At 41.8% G+C, this 17215-nt stretch overlaps 1 protein-coding gene across 1 annotated transcript in view; it reads left to right on the forward strand.

Annotated features, from left to right (window-relative positions):
• Positions 1-17215, forward strand: part of LOC111217407 (cadherin-4-like) — a 226301-nt gene that overhangs the window by 144716 nt on the left and 64370 nt on the right. The window contains exon 4 of the mRNA XM_022739264.1: positions 11286-11512. Within this exon, the coding sequence (XP_022594985.1) occupies positions 11286-11512 (227 nt within the window). The remainder of the gene's footprint in view (positions 1-11285; positions 11513-17215) is intronic.

Below are 17215 nucleotides of genomic sequence, written 5' to 3' on the forward strand. Positions count from 1 at the left end.
AAGCATATTTGATGCTTGCAGGCAAACACTGAAATAAAGGCAAAGTTGAAGCCTTTGTTTTTTTATGGTCTCCACCAAGCTGTCTTCTTCCTCCCTTTTTCCACTATGACAGAAAATATAGAGATGCAGTGGTTGGTGTAGTGGATGATGATTGGGCGGTGACTGGGAGCTGTTCCAGGGGAAGTTGATAGATAAAAGAGTTGTGGAGGAAAGGACGCACATACACGCATAGACATGACATGCTGACCTTGAGATCACTGGCACCTAATTCTTGGTGGCTCTTGAAGGTGGAATGAACAGACCAAAAGGGTAGAATAAGATTAGCAAAATTAGAATGCAGGAAAGCAAACGCAAATCCTTTAGAATCCGACTTGACGTAAACTGCTGACAGCAGCAGTCCCTCTCTGAGTTAACTGTTCACTCTCAAGATGGCCGTCACCCATCCTTAGTCTTACTTTAGCCTTATGTAACTATTAACACCACCTCCACCATCATCTCTCCTCCTCAGAGCCTTGAGCAGTCCTGCAGACGCCAGACCAAGTTACACAAACACACACATGCTGACTTCAGTCTGCAGCACTCCTCTGTATGAAGTCCCGTTGGTCAGACTGTATCAGATCTCTCAGGCATAGTAGCAGTGCATACAGTAGAGATACAAATTCTGGGCCAAGGCTCTAGGGAAAAATAACCTATACTGTACGTATCAAATCCATCATTGAATCTGTAGGCTATCGATCCAAAAAATGCACTGAACCGCAACCACCAGAGCATTTCAGATCCACCCCTCCCCCGTGTGTCTCTGTGTGTGTGTGCTGTCTAGCACTGCACAGACCCACCGAAAAAAAAAACTTGGGGAAGTTTGTGCTTACTTTCATTCTGCTGTTATTTCCTCTTCTTTTTTCTACAAAGGGACTTTTCTCTTCCAAGGAGAGGCTTTATTCTGCCTGATCCCTCTCTCTCTTTTACTGCCTTCTCTCCTAATCACCACTAAAGCCAGCCCTAATTGCCAAAAGACTCGATTTTCTCTCTTTTTCCTCACTCTCTTTCTTTCTTGCTGTCTCGCTTTCTTTCTGTTTGTTTTCTGTTTCTCATATCTCACCACAATGCAGATGAGAAGAAGAGGGAAATGAATGTTTAATAAGAATAATACAGAATGAGGAAAATATGAGTTTCTGGTTTTCATTATTGGGACATATTTACTAAGCAGGAGAGATGTGGTTACATCATGATAGCAACAGGAGATCCTGTAGTTACTGAGATGGTTCTGTTCATGTATTCATCTAATCATTTCTAATGTTGGCGGTTGTGTATGTGAGAGTGGTACATTTTTCTTCAGTTCTGAACTGAAGAAGCCCTTCAGATGAGAGGTGAAACATCTTCAACAAGTCCAGTTGCCTGTGTGTTGCTCTTAGAGATACTGTGACCTGGATTACAGAGAATCCTCAGACATTTGTCGGCATTGTGTATTCACTCTTGTCTTAGTCACACAGGCAGTTACACACTGTGATTGTTTGGACTCCTTATACAAGCTCAGGCAACAGTTCAGTTCCCCTTGCTGCGAGTGATGGCTGTGAATTGATGAGGGCCAATCAGACACTTCTGTGCTTGTTTGAAGGAATACTCATCAGTCATTAGGGAGATGCTGATTAGTCAGAAACAATGTCTGTGGTTGGTCTTTCTGTCAATATGTGGATGAATGTGCATGTGTGTTATTGATTTGTGAGTTCATTCATTGTTGTGCATACATGCACTCTGGCTTGCTGTACTTGAATACTACAACACAGAAGTACATATAGAACCTTTGCACAATTATCAATTATAGCCATTTTAATACCATCCCGTAGACTACATGATGAATATAGCGAGGAGTAGTCAAAACTCCTTCCACTGTCCAGGTCACCTTCCAGCAGCCTATGAAAACTCAAAAAACAGTTATATTTCTTTGTGCGCAGTATAACTGCTGCGCTGAGCTGAACTGGTGTTGATTGTTCAGTTTCACACAGCAGAAAGCTTGGACAGCTGAAACACAATTCTGAAAGCTTCACACAAAGTATGTGTACAGAAAATTTTTTATTAGCCTGCAGTTTGCATGCCAAGTCTCCAGCAGCTCTGAGATCAGCCAGTGTGTTTGCACTAGTCGACCCTCTCCCCTGACTAACCAGCCACGGTTGCAGCAGCGGCCCCATGATTAGCCATACAACAGAGCTTCTGCTCTGAACAGAGCCAATCGAGATGGTCAGGTAGGCTAATTTATTTATTTTACATAACATTTCACCCTTACTATTTATGTGTTTAAATAGAGGTTGGCAAGTGATAGCACTAATTCCATTCAAACACCATTCAAAGTGACTTCATATTAAAGAACACTGACTATGTACTGTAGCTCAGAGATATTTTCCTTAACCCCTCCTAAAAACACAGCATCTTTTTAATTGGTATTTAATTGTTGCTGACAGAGAGGTTTAAAATAAAGACAGATGTACTGAGGAGGCATATGACCTCCACACTTGCAGGAGTGCCCCCAGTTTTACACAGTAGTGCACATGCATACTGCTATTATTAGCTTTGTGTTTGCCTCAAGTCATTCCATGTATCTAAGCCTTCCCTCATTCATATGGTTAACATTTAATGTAGAAGGACAGTAATAACAGACAGGATTTTATAACAAACCAGAAGTGTTTTTGGGGTGAAAAGCTGCCAAACTATCTACAGCCTGATATCTCATGCTGACATTTTTCACCCAGAGACAGTGGAGTGGTGAAGTAAAGTGTATCGATGTTCAACCAAACAAAAAAGTAAAGCTGCTTAATTTTACATAAGACACCACAGGCCATCCATATTCAGGACACACACAACTTTACATTCACCTCATGGTACACCATCGCTGCAGTCGTACAGTGTTGCTGTGTAAGTAAGGCAGGATAAGTTTAGAGGAGTAGAAACTAAGAAACAACAAAGTTGTTACATGAACAAACTTCAAAACTCAAAGATATTTAAGTGCCCAGAATTAAAGCATTATTTTTAAAAGCTAATGAGGTAGCAGTTTTTCTCATTCCAGTTCATTTCTTCACAATGAACATTAAGGTAATGCTAATGATGGATTCACAAATGATCTTTTCTCCTTATAAGTTCTCTATTTCCTCCCAACTAAATAAAGCCTCTTTCAGTCTCTCACCACTGAAGAGGAACATTTAAATACCAAACTTTGTGAAGCTGTGATTAACATTAGCCATCAGAGTTTTGCCTGTAGGAAATGAAAAGAGTTAAAAACTCTCACATTATTAAAAGTGTTTTGTTATAGCTTTGTAGTTGTTAAACATGACAGCAGCTCTCCATCTCTGAATTTCCCAAGTTCACATGCACATAAAATGTGAAGAAGCATAAAACAGTCAGATAATTGACCCAATAGAAGCAGGTTTTAAACGTTGTACTGAAACAAAGCTTTGCTTTCATGCATGCTTGACTGATAAGTAGCTTTTAGTTTTGTGTAGTATTTAATACATTTGTATTTTATGTACATCCTCTGTTTTCATAAAAAGGATGTTGGATAGTACGTATTTGGTTTAATGTATTGTCTCTGCACTTTATTTCTGGATGCTGATGCAAAGTTTGAAATGGTTTTGTGTCCAGTGCACGTTCCCTCTCAGTTTGTGTCTGTTTGCTTGCACGCTGTGAGCATTTTTGAAAAGGGAGCTGGTCACCTCCATCATCCCTTTGTAGGTTTCCGGGAAGGATGGAAGGATCAGCCAGTGTCCCTGACTGGCTTCAATGAACCAGCTCCCTGATGGGCTTCTAACATTGCTTTAAACAGCCTTCCATCACAAGTTTGTTCTCCCTTCATAGTCTATCAGTAGTGGACAGTGGACCTGGCTCTGTGTAGTCAGTCACTGATCAGAGTAGAGTGAAGCTCTACAGTGTAGCCCACTTTTAGACTGCACACTCCCCATGGTGCCTCTGATCAGTGGCCATACTCGTCTCTCACCATCCATCTCTTCATCCCGCCCTCTGTTTCCATCTCTCTTAGCTCCATCACTCTCCCTTTGTCGCTCTTTTGCACTCTCTTTCTTTCCTCTCTCATTCTATCCATCTATCCATCTGTCCCGATCTCTCGGGAGGCCAGCACAATTAACCTGTTTAAACAGCCATCTGAGCATCCCATCCATTCCAGTGTGTCTGTGTGAGAGAGAGCCAGTTCACTGAGCCAGGATTCCAGTGCCAGGCCCCCATCCGCTGCCCTCTCCAGCCTCTCCCACCTCCACCCCACCTCCCATTCCTCTCTCCTCCTCCTTATCCTCTTTACCCCCCATTGTACTTGCCCCTCTCTTGTCCTCAGTGAGCCTGATTGTAGCAGAGATTAGCCTGACCTGGGACCAGTAACAAGTGTTTTCGCTACTGTTTTGCAGGGCAGGGTGACATCTGAAGCATTCAGCGCACTATACTTTGAACAATGTAAAAGGCGGCAGCTATGAACTCCACAACCTTTTGAAGATCTCCGTAGCGACAACAATCTGCCTATGAGCTTCTCGCTCGTCTCCTTTCTCCTCCTTAATGTTCTTTCGTTCATTTCACTCTCTCTGATTGCCACCTCCACACACTTTTTATTCTCTCATCCAACTCTCTCTCTCTCTGCCCGTCCCTTCTCCCCCTCTCCTCGCACTTTCTTTCTGTCACTCCTCAGCCTTCTCCCTCTCCCCTGACTGTATCCCTTTCTCACTTCCCTTTCAACACTTGTCACCTACTTCCTGTCAGGCTGTCCAGAGAACACCACAAGAAGGTCACACCTCTTTTCAGCATTCCGCTCCTCTTTGTCCTTGTCTTCCTCAATGGAGAAGGGAACTTTAATTAAAAAAGTGGGGAGAAAAGTGCGGATGGGGTCTGGGGTGTGATATCATTCAAGCAACACACAAAACGTCATTTTCCTTGCCCTCCAAGTAATAGGAATATATTCCCTCCCTGTGTGGGAACGCACATGGTAGTATTTGTAACATTTGAGGGTTGTGACTGCTCACATTGACTAGACAGTGGAGAAGTGCTGGGCTGGCTGCTTGGCACACTGGGGTGTTGGTGTTATTTGCCAGATCAATGCACAACCTGGGCCCACTGCTTTAGACGACTTGTTAATGTGCAGCACTGTGCTGTTGGGCTTCATTGCTCTGTTGTTGGCCGATTTTTATAATCTCTCTTATAGCAGTATCGACCCAACTGAATGAAAGAGGAGCTATTGGAGGTTTGGGTGTGTGTGTCTGTGTGTGTGTTGATGGAGGGGTAAAATTGGCACTGTCTTTTTCTTTAATTGGTGGAAGAACAAGACCCTCTGGGTACTCTATGCACAGCCTGTCATTCCATTTCTGTGTGGGTATTGGTGCAGTTAGTTCAGCTTGTCATTGTTGAGACATGCAGGCAATCATAGAAAATAAATGCCTACATGCGCGCACACACACACACACAGACTGATTATACACCTACAGTATATACACCTCATTATTCATTGGCTCATTGATTTTGACTTTTACCAATTTTCTCTGAAACATTCCTGCACTGTGTAAAGGAAACATATTAGTTTAATCTGCTTTTCATCCAGATTTACGTGTTGTTCTTGCTGTTTATACATCGAGTGAACAACTGAATCGAGACTCCTGGAGTATACTGTATTATAGTTTTTTTATTAACAAATGGTGAGCAGCATGTGAAATCACCAGCAGAAAGATCATGGCTTAAGGTGATCCTATTTCCTGTCCTGCACTATTATTGCCTCTGAGCATTGTCAGAATAAGAAAAAATACAAATTCAAAAGTCAAGGACAAAGAAATAAGATTGGATACCAAACTAATTGCATTTAGGGTAGAATCTGTGATCATTTTCTTGATTAGTCAATTAATCCTCTGGTCTATGAAATTTCAGCAAATAGCCAAAAGGGCTCATTACAAGCTCCTGAAGTCAATGGTGACATCTTCACTGTTTTGTTTTTTTCCAACAGACCAACAGTCCAAAACGCAACAATTCCTATGATACTAGGAAAAATAGAAAACATTGACACTTCAAAACTGGGATCAGAGAATTGTTGCCATCTTTGCATAGAAATTATTAAAATACTTAATCTACTAATTGTCTATAAGAGCTATAAAAAAGACAACATCAGAAAGGTCCCAGGCATTTAACTTCTTGTGGAGTCATTAACACCTTGAGAGTCGTTGGAGTCCTATTTGATTCGCTGACCCACCCGGCCGTCGTGTGAGTCATTACGGTCACATATTGTTAGTCATGGTGTGGATGGGCGTTAAGATTTCTGGGGAGGGATCTCAAGACTGCATTGTAAGTGGCACTTACAGTGTCGTAGACCACCTCCTCTGTTTAGTGATAGTTGTTCCAGTTTGATGAAGATGGCTTCTTTTAGTCCTCTCACAAACCCACAGTCTTGTCTGGCCAAAATATGCACATTGCTGTCCTCAAATGAGTGTCCCTTGTCCTTTAGGTGTAGGCGGACTGCTGAGTCCTGACCTGAGGACTTGGCTCTCCTGTGTTGTGCCATGCACTTGCGCAGTGGTTGTTTTGTTTCCCGAATGTACCGGTCTGTGCACTCTTCACTGCATTGGACTGTGCACATTACATTGCTCTGCTTATGACTGGGTGTTTTATCCTTAGGGTGGACAAGCGTCTGCCTCAGAGTGTTACTGAGTTTGAAGTGCACAGGGATTTAGTGTCTGTTAAAGATCTTCCTGAGTTTTTCAGATACTCCAGCACCGTAAAGATGTTGTTGCGTTTGTTGCTTTTTTCTTCTTTGTCCTGTATCTTTTTGCTGTTTTTGACAAAGACACAGTTTGGGTAAATGCTTCCCTGATGTGTTTTTGTTCCTTCTCCTTCCCCTGTGTCCTTGTGGGCATGTTCTGAGCCCGGTGGTGTAGGGTTCTGATAACCCCCAGCTTGTGCTTCAGTGGGTGGTGAGAATCAAAGAGTAAATATTGATCTGTGTGTGTGGGCTTTCTGTATACTTCAATGTTGAGGCTTCTGTCATCTTCAGTGTGAACAGCACAGTCCAAGAAGGCCAGACTATTTCCTCCGACATCCTCCTGACTGAAGTTGATGCTGCTGTCCACTGCATTGATGTGCTCTGTGAAGGCTTCCACTTCCTGTGTTTTGATTTTGACCCAGGTGTCATCCACATACCTAAACCAGTTGCTGGGAGCTGTTCCTGTGATGGAGATCAAGGCTCTGCTCTCTACTTGTTTCATATATATTAGCCACTATTGGAGACAATGGTGAGCCCGTAGCACAGCCATGATTCTGTCTATAGAAACCCCCCCTCATTTTATTTGGAAATAGGTGGTAGTGAGGCAGAGGTCAAACAGGGCATGGTCTGGGGTGAGGTTGGTTCTGTTGGACAAAGTGCTGGCATGTAGCAGTCGTTTCATTTACGGTCTTTACTGCCTCCGGGGTGGGGATGCATGTGAAGAGTGTAATATAGTGGTGGGTCAATGGCTTAGTCCTTTTTTCAGTTGTTGTGGACAGTTAACGTCTTTCCTCTCATAGCTGCTGGTAGGATCTCACCAGTGTCTCATAGGTGGCCGTGTTGTTGAGTAGACTGGTCACCTTGGCATGATAATCAGCTGTGTTTAGGACCACGATGCATCTTCATTTATCAGTTAGCAAGATGGTGATGTTCCAGTCTCTTTGGAGCGATGTCAGTGCCTTCCTTTCCTGGATGGAAGACAGTGCTTTAGCACCATCTAAGACAGGAAGCCAATGTTTCCCACAAATCTGAAATATAGTTGTGGGTGGGTGATTAGTGATATAGTGCCTTGGTGTTACCAACAACAAATGCATGTTAACATTAACAGAACATTTGCATTCATTTAGTATTCTTCAGTGACATATTGCTCATACCACAATGCGACCTGCTGCTTCTGCCTCTCCCTCGGCTGTCTCATCACCTGTGCCAGTCAGCTTCACTGTCCAAGTCTGGAATTGAGAACTGACTTGTCTGCTCAGTTTCCACTGTGCCCACGTCTTCTAACATAATACCATGCATCTCCCTCTTTCCCTCTTTCCCTCTTTCTCTTTGTCTTTGAGCATTAGCAGAAAGAAACAGTACAGGGGAGCGAGTAGAGAATAGTTAATAGATTGCAGATAGCGTCATTCTGAGGGATTAAAAATTATGCAAACAAAATGTCAAAATGAGATGAAAACTAAAGACATGCATCCAAAAGTTGTTCTTCCTGCTGTAAGAAGGCCACAAATAATGAACCTTTTTTTTATATGTTAGCTAAAACTCAGATGAACATGTTCTCTTTAATATGGTTGAAGATACCCCCCTTCGATTACCTCTTCCCTCAGTGTGAAGCCTCAGCCTACGGGCTTCTACTAGCCATGACCACAATGCTGCTGCACTACTGGCTGCGTGCCTAGCTCCAAGAGACAGGAGACAATAATTGGAGGGCAGTGAGAGAAGGGGCAACAGACCACCTGCTGCTTGTGCAGTTTTTTTCCCAGTGTTTAAGTGTTTCACAGATACACGCATTTAGAAATACAATAAAGCATGCTTTGAGTTTGATTTTAGACTTCTACTCATTGTTAATATATTCAGGCAGCCTTCCAAAACTCTATTTGCACAGACACATGTTTGCCAACTGGTGTGTTTGTTATTGTCACCCCCCACCTTCCAAATCTAATCTGTGAGAATCTGCAAAAATAATAGTAGAAGAAATGAGATTAGACAAAAAGGGAATAAATGATACAAACAGAAAAGAGTAAGAAAGCCTTTTTGAGATAGAAATGTTCAGCAAGACAAAACGAGAATCAATCTGATGAACAGCAGAAGGCTTTCCTGCCTCTTTGGTTGATGTAATCCATTTCTCATGTGTCCTCTGCACCTGCTTCACTCAGTGGACAATGCTGTTGAAGAGCTGTCCCCTGTGACTGAGCTTTGAGTGGCTGTCTGGACATGTGGTCTTAGAGAGAAGGGTTCTGACATGATCGCAGGCATATTTTGGGCGAGACAGAACAAGAAGCCGTGTTTACTCGCTGTGTACTGATAGAAGCCTTGTTTCAGCTGTTGTTCAGACGTGGGAAGAGAGAAGGAGAAGCTAGAGTAGTGAGTTGCAGCCTTCGGCTCATGGTTTCTTACATTAGACTGTCTAGACATTGTAATCCCAGATAGGGAAGGTTGCAGGTGCCATAAAGGAGGAAGGAAGTGAGGATGAGAGGCGAGTATGGGATACAGTTATCTATGGCTCATGTTCTCATCTTCTCATGAACTGCTTTAGAGTTTAATAAGAGATCAAACACAGGAGTGCCCTGACAAGACAGAAGGCTAGCACTATAATAGTGTATGGGTGGTACATTACACTGCCCTCTTCATGTGACAGAAAAATATTTAATATCCTCACCGGAGAATATAATATATAATTTTCTGCATTGATGTCTCTCTGATTACATCTCTGTCTGTTGTTTCTTGAGTAACTTAGCCTCGCTACATCTCCTACATTCCAATTGCATCTAATGTTCAGTTTTGAAGGACCTGGGTAAGGACATTTTGTATATTTCAAGCCCATTTGCTGCATATTAGCCACAGTCTCCAAACATTACTTTTGTGTAGAGTGCAAGGATGCTCTGAAGAGTTAGGCTTGAGTTTCACTCAGTCCCCACTCATACAGTATATCCCAGTAGGCTTTTATATGAACTCTCTTTAATGTCTCTGCCTAATTAGTGAAACTTAATACAGACATATTTCTTTCAGAGAGGATGTTGGTTTTTCTCAGGAAAATGAGGAGTGCTATCTGGATAGTGAGAAACATTATTAGATAGATGAATCTAGTACAAATAGCTGTTTTGGGTCATTTCATGTTCTGTTTGTGGAAAACTGTTATTTCTGTAAAAGCAATCAAGCCCTGTTTTCTATGGTACTGTATATGGCCTGACTGTGTGTGTCAGTATTAATTAAAAGAAATATTATATTTACATGGTATCTATGAAGATTCACATATTAATTTGAAATACTCATTCAGAGGTATACACATAATTTGAAACCCACATACAAATATTTTTTTAATGAAAAAACTATATAGAGCTATTGAAATAAAAATGACTTAACTGTATATACTCAGTAAGGACTCTATGAGGAACACCATACTCATACTGGGTACGTTCTCCCTTTGCTCTCAAAACAGCCTCAGTTCTTCATGGCATTGATTTCATAAGATGTTGGAAATATTTATTTGAGATTTTGCTCCATGATGTTGACACCACATAATTTCTGAAGATTTCTCAGCTGCACATTCATGCTGCCAATCTCCCATTCTAGTACATCCCAAAGGTGTTCTATTAGATTCTGATCCAGTGACTGAGGAGGCCAAGTACACTGAAGTAGCAAGTTTGTAATTTGAAGAAAATGGGCAAAACATGCAATGAACCTGGCCTCTTTGGAGGGAAGAAACCTTTCAGTTCTCCCTTAAGCCATTCCCCTAAAACATATTTTACAGTAGGACGGTGAAGTCACGTTATAAGTACTGCATAGGGTGTTTGTGGTTGTTCTTATATGTCTTCGGTTCATCTCATCTCAGTGTAAACACAAAAATATATAAAGAAGAGGATGGGGTGAAGGCAGATGACTTCATGGTTTAGAGCTGTGTCCACCTGCCAGAGTTAACTGAAGAAATATCAGAAATAGAGTGATTTTGCCTTCACATTAAAAGCTAAAAGCATAGAAGGCCTATTTGTCACTCAGGGGAAAAAAGCATGGTGCCATTAAATGCCACAACAAAATCAATACTTCCAGACAGAACAGTACAGTTTAAACATTTATGGATATGAATGCACTGCATCTGCAAAAGAGGCTGACAATTTTAATGTTATGTGTCTGCAGATTACTCCTGAAATTTATGTAATTCTAGCAGTTAATTGCCTACAAATAAATTCAGCTACAATCTCTATTGAGAACAATGTGTCTCACCCCCTCCACAGTAAATGCACACCACACCATCATTTGGCTTTTTCTTTTCACATACAGCTGTAGAGAACAATCCCTCAAGAGTTTTATCCTTTTGTTGTTTTGACCTATAATTAATGGAGACTAATGTTGAAATGCACCAGTGTTACACCAGACACTATGATACAGTCTCTATAAGTAGTCACTCTATACCTCTCACTGTATGTGTGTGTTTGCATGTCTGCGAGTTTGACCAGCATATGCCATCATGTACTTTGTTCCTATTTCATTATGTAATTATGATTGAAAACAGCTGCTTTAATGAACAGTATACTAAAGTCTTCTCACTTCTCATTGTCTACAGTGAAGTTTGATGACTGCATGGGCAACAAAGCGGTGGTTTTCCAGAGCAGTAACCCCATCTTCAGCGTGCAGACAGATGGGTCCATCTTTGCCCAGGGAGAGGGAGCCAGCCTAGATGAACCAGTCCAGTTTAAACTGACAGCAAGTGGTCCACACACACATGTCTGGGAGACTGTGGTCCAATTGTCACTGACTGACCTACCATCACCTCAACAAAATGAAAATGAGGTGAGTGATATACTTACTGAGCACGAGCACAGACACACAGATATCATGCTTCAAATTCCAATTATCATTCCAGAGTTTCTTCCTCCTATCATATTTTCTCCAGTGGTCTGGTGATAGTAACAGCCACGAATCAGGTCAAAACTCCTTGGGGTTTTAGAGAGAGAGAGAGAGAGAAGGAGAGCGGGAGAGAGAGAGCAGAAAGAAGTAGCAGTAACACATAGTTAAAAGTGATAGAATCACATTGCCACAGGGGGAGAATACGATTCCCCTCAGCCATAAGCTGTTATTGGAAAACATCCTGTGCCTTGGATACCCCAGGGGTCCTCGACTCTCCCTCATCTATGTAAAAGCTGTCAGTGGTCAGACGAGGACTCAGCAGCAAGAGCTCAACCTTCCCCATGATGACAGCACCATGCAAGTTTAGTTCTGATAGTCAATATCAGCACAAGTGTTAATCAGATTAGATAATGACAACACATATGATTAGAGGACCGTGTTCATTAACACAGTGCAATTTTCGACAGCTCATAAAGGATGTGGGCCTGTACATTCCTCACAAGATCAAATCTAGCTGAGACAGACGTATCACTTATGAGACATAATGGCTGACAAGGATCCACTAAGTCCTGTTGGGTAAATTAGATTTTTTTGGTAGCAGCCAGCGGTCATAGAAACCCAATAGAATTTTGTTGCAGATTAAAACTGTGTTTGAAACTGAAAAAACTTTAAAACATTAACACTTAAAGCAATTAGAATCAATATATTTATGACAATGGATCAAATGGCTATTTGAAATGTGAAAAATGTGGCTTGCAGTCACAAACCCACAAACCCCTACTCTGCGACCTTTATAGCTTTTTTGTGGCTCACGACTTAATGTTACGCTTAAGTCTCACCGCTCTCATGGTGTTATTTTTGGCTGCAGCAGCTTTAAAAATCCACTGTACATTACATGGCTAGCACCAGCAGACAAAGTTTGCAGCCAGTAGCTGAACATAGTGGAGCATTTAGCAGCTAAAGAGCCAGATATTTCCCTCAGGAGTTGGAGGAGACCAAAAGAGAGCAAAAAGAATATTGAATATTGGACTTAAATTTCACAGGGCGAAGCATGACTCCAAAAGCATGCTAATGTTGCTCTGTCCTGTGTGTCTGCTCGGTCTGTAAATAATAACTGTGAGGTACCAATATTACTGTATCAATGTTGTGTTTACAGCTTGTTTTGGCTGACTCCAAGTGGCTAAAAATGTTAGTAGTTAGTGTATCTATAAATTTAATTTTAGTTTTTCCAAAAGTAAGTGATAGCAGAGAATTAAGAGGCAAATTCTGCAACTTAATAAAGCCTTAATTACCTTAATTTGCTTTACCACTCATGGTTCATGGTGATGGTTGGCTGCTTCCCACACTAGCCCAGAATGCTAAACCAGTCACTGTTGCAGGTGAATGTGTGAAATGTAAACGGAGAGATCTTGACAGCCTTTTAGATGTACTTCAGAAGCCATTTTGATCTTCCCTGCCATCAAATGGTGAGACCTTAGTTGAGACCTGAGTTATTCATAACTGACTGTGAACTTAAGATTTAGGTGTAAGCAAAATATGAAAATAAAATGAATACAAAACTTCTCTGATGCTAATCCAGGTCTGTTTGAATGATTGAAGGATTGACTTACTTAGAGTTAGTTGGTTGAGTATTTAGATTTTGAGACTTAAGAGTATTTAAATCCAGAAAATAACTAGTTTTCAGCTGAATTTTCTTTGTGGTGTGCATGGCCAGAAAACAAGAGATGGCACAAACTTACAGAATCATAGAGACAAATAGAAATTTGCAGTGGGACATCAGCCAACAAAGGATCTATTAGTGGGAGTGGGTATAAGGGGGAGTATGTTGTCTCTAAATAGCTTTGCCTTCATTCTCACACTTGTGTAATTCAGGTTGCTTCAAATGATTCACTGGTTAGTATGGTATGAACTTTGGTATTAAATTACAGTGTGTTATGGGTCAAATGACTGACTGTTCTACTAGTTTTTCCAGTGAGTCAACTAATATGGAGATCATGAGGAGCCATGAAGAGACAGGCAAACAATGAGTGAGCTAGACAGGGTCAGAGGTCAGAAACACGCTACGCACTGGAACAAACATGTATGCAGTGAGAGCAGGAGCAGAGAGCAGGGCGCTGAAACAAAATGTGATGTTTCATTATGGAAATGGCGCTTTGTGGCGTGCTCTGTTGAATAATAACTTCCAGATGTCTGGGTAGCCAGGGGCTGGCTGATATCAAAGCGTGCAGGGTTTTGGGGAAGCAGTGGCATGGAGGGGAAGAACTGGGACCACCGCCAGCTGGCTAAGGCTGATGGCACCAGGGCTGGGGGGCCGCATCCATTTCACACTCAGTGACTCCTGTTCACATAGTGTTAGTGTGCTTAAGCGTGTGTGTCTGGTGTGTGTTCGAGAATGTTATTTGTCTTTTTGTGAGAGATTATGTCGGATCAAGTGTGAATTATGCTAATTTTGCGTAAAATTTTCATTTTTGTCTATGGTCTGTGTGTGGTTGTGTCTTTGTTTAGGGCATAAAGTGTCTTGTGTTTGGAGCATATCGGTTTAATCTGTGCAGGGTTGCTTGTCAAAAAGTGTGTGCCCTCTTTGTGTGGGATTATGGGAAATAAGACAATCTTTAAATCTCTGGAATCTGTGAACTTGTAAAAATTATAATATCCGACTCCGGTTAGCTTGTGCTCCTCATCCTCCATCTTTTATAATAATTTGAATAAGTGCGCAGACATCTCAGCTTAACCTGTTTTATAATCAATTTCATCACCTTCCTGTACTTTCCCTCTTTCTGTGTGAGTGTGAATAAGAAAGAGCGAATTGGAGCTGCAGGGTTTGATCAGACTTACACCATGGCTAGAGAAAAGCCCACTTAAGCCTTTTGCAGCAGTGATGGGCACAGCTCTTTCTCCATCTTTCTGTCTTTTTGTCTGTTTTTTTTTCCCTTCATCCTTTTCTCTCTACATCTCTCCTCGGGGAACTCACTAGTACCTGTTAGCATGTGTAGATAAAAGGATCTGGAGCATGACTTATTTAGGCAGGGGGGGCACATCTGCTTCTGACAACCCTTCTCCTCACCCCCCTCACTGCATCCCAAACATGTCTCGCTCCACCTCTGCCTCCCCTCACCACACTGGTGGGATGTGGGGCAGCCATCCCCTGCAGTCAACCCCACTAAGCCTCCCTCTCTCTGAAGAAAAAGAATACATTTGTCCAGACCCTGCTCGCATCTGTCTCCTCCCGCTCTGCTGACAAACCCTGTTTGCGCACACAGGCATGTTGCGCTTGGCAGAGGTTGGTCTCTTGAATATGGACCGAATGCAAAGGATCATGTGCATGTTTCAGTGACCTTGTCACATAGTACAATGAACATGCAGTATGGCAACATGTGTGTTGCTAGATAGTCTGTTGTACAGACTAGTAACACAGTACAAGAGGAGAACTGTAGAGTGATGGTGCTTTTTGGGCCGTGAGCATGAGAACAAGCTGCTCAGGCTCATAAGTTTTTCTCTGTTTCAGGGGTTATAGATCCCCAAGTAGTCAAAAGAGAATGTGCTGCTTTCCCTCAACCAGTAACTGAAGAAAGCATGTTGTATTTTACCCTGGACATTAGCCCTTATTAATCATAATAATCTATAATACACATTTGATTAAATTTTACTAAAAGATTTCATTTCTCTGTTCTGTCTTTGAATGTTTTTTGCATTTTATGTAAAGTACTTTTCAGCTGCTTTTAATATGAAGTGTGTGCTAAATTTATTAACTGTAACTTTTCATATAGTTGACTGATTCATTCTTGTAATTGGAAACAGCCGTTGACAAAACAGTTCAACCTCAAGTGCCATGTGTAGCTGTCTGCAAGGTTTTGATTGTATCACATGATCAGCAGAAGTTCAAATTTCCATTTTTCTGTGCAGTTTTTGGCCCAGATCAGACAGAGCGCTTGTTGCATGTTGCAAGAGGTGAGGTCCATGGCGCTGCCTTTTTTGTTGAAGCCTACAATAAAAAAAAAAGAGCAGTGCTGTGTGTTTTTTTATTGTTGCTAGGCAACCAACAAATCACCTGTCCTTAGCCTGACTGTGATTTGTTGAGAAGTGAACTAACAGATCACCACCAGTTGGTGCAGGAGCTTCACCCGGATGATGGTCAGTTCAAGGCTTATTTTAGGACGAGTCAGGTACAGTTTGACAATCTGCTGTTAATCATTGGGGCTAGCATCACAAAAATGACCACTGACTACACAGGGCCCATTGGTCCTGTGGAGTGGCTGAGCATGAGCACCACAGGAATTGTGGGACAGCATTATCTCCTTTGCTTTCGTAAAGGAAAGTCCAGTGTTTCCTATGCTAAAGGAGATAAGATAGGAGGCATTGAAGCTCCTTTCCTTATCATTTAGAGAATTCGACCAGATCTCATCATGGCTGCTAACTCAGTTAGGAACCTTCCTAAGTAAAAAAGACTTTTTGACTGCAGCCTCAGAATCAGGAGTTTGTTGAGTGGTGAGGAGAGTTTGTTGTGCAGCAAAATTGGCGTCAAGAAGACGTAACAGAATGGTAAGTGTAGTTATTTGTTTATGTTGTTTGTTAGCTTGAAACTGGCAGTGGCTGACAAAGTGTTTGGTTCCTTAGGTATATGATGTATGAAACCCTGGCTGTCTGAATCCATTTTTAAGAGACTGTCATTGGTTCACAGCAGTTCCAAGGTGGCGTTGACTGCATGGCGTTGACTGTACAGTATATTTCGCTCATGATATCTCTTGTATTATATAAAAAACACCATATGGATGTGTTAACAAGGTTAAAAACTTAATTTTGGAGTCTTTAAAAGGTGCTAAAATGTCATTGTGATGTTTACAGCTTCTTTCCACTGCCCTGCTTGACAAACAAATTCTCTCCTACTAGTGCACATACCTTTACCTGTGAGTGTAACCACCTCTCCTGATTTCTGGACTGGGTTAGGTACTGAAAGTGCCCGGGACTGCACAGTACATGATGTCTGAAATGTAGCACTTGGTTGATGAAACTGAACATGACACCTTCGCCCATACCCCTCAACACTCCACAACCCACACCCCAACCCACCCCCACACATTCACACACACACACACACACACAAACGCATACATACCATATGCCAGGTTGCTTGACACATTTCCTTTAAACCAGCCTTAAAAGCTTTCCTCCTGGGCGTCCATCTAATGAAGTCAGCTTTGAAAGCATTGCTTCCGCTGGCAGATACAAGCCAACCCTCTGAGGGACCTTGACCAGGCAAGAACAAACAGAGAGATACAAAGAGAAAACACTTTTTATAGACCGCATTGTACAGAACCCTCAACTTTCAATATGTGCCAGAAGCCATTGCAATCTTCCAACACTGTAGCCTGGCCCTGTGTTGTATTTTATTTATATTCTCAAATGTCAACTGTTTGGGAGGAACAGTAAGGCTACATATCGCACAGAAGTAATGTAAAATGAAAAATTGAAAGAAGTATTAAAAACACTAGCCTCTTTATATGTAAATGTATGGTGATTGAACCTCTTTTTCTTATGCTTCCGAATTCACAAGCCCAGATTTTTCTTGTACTCTGACATCACCACCCACCCACCTGCTCACACTCACATACACACACACACACACACACACACACACACACACACTCA

Source organism: Seriola dumerili, unplaced genomic scaffold, assembly GCF_002260705.1.
Source record: "Seriola dumerili isolate Sdu_G_001 unplaced genomic scaffold, Sdu_1.0 BDQW01000043.1, whole genome shotgun sequence".
NCBI lineage: Eukaryota > Metazoa > Chordata > Actinopteri > Carangiformes > Carangidae > Seriola > Seriola dumerili.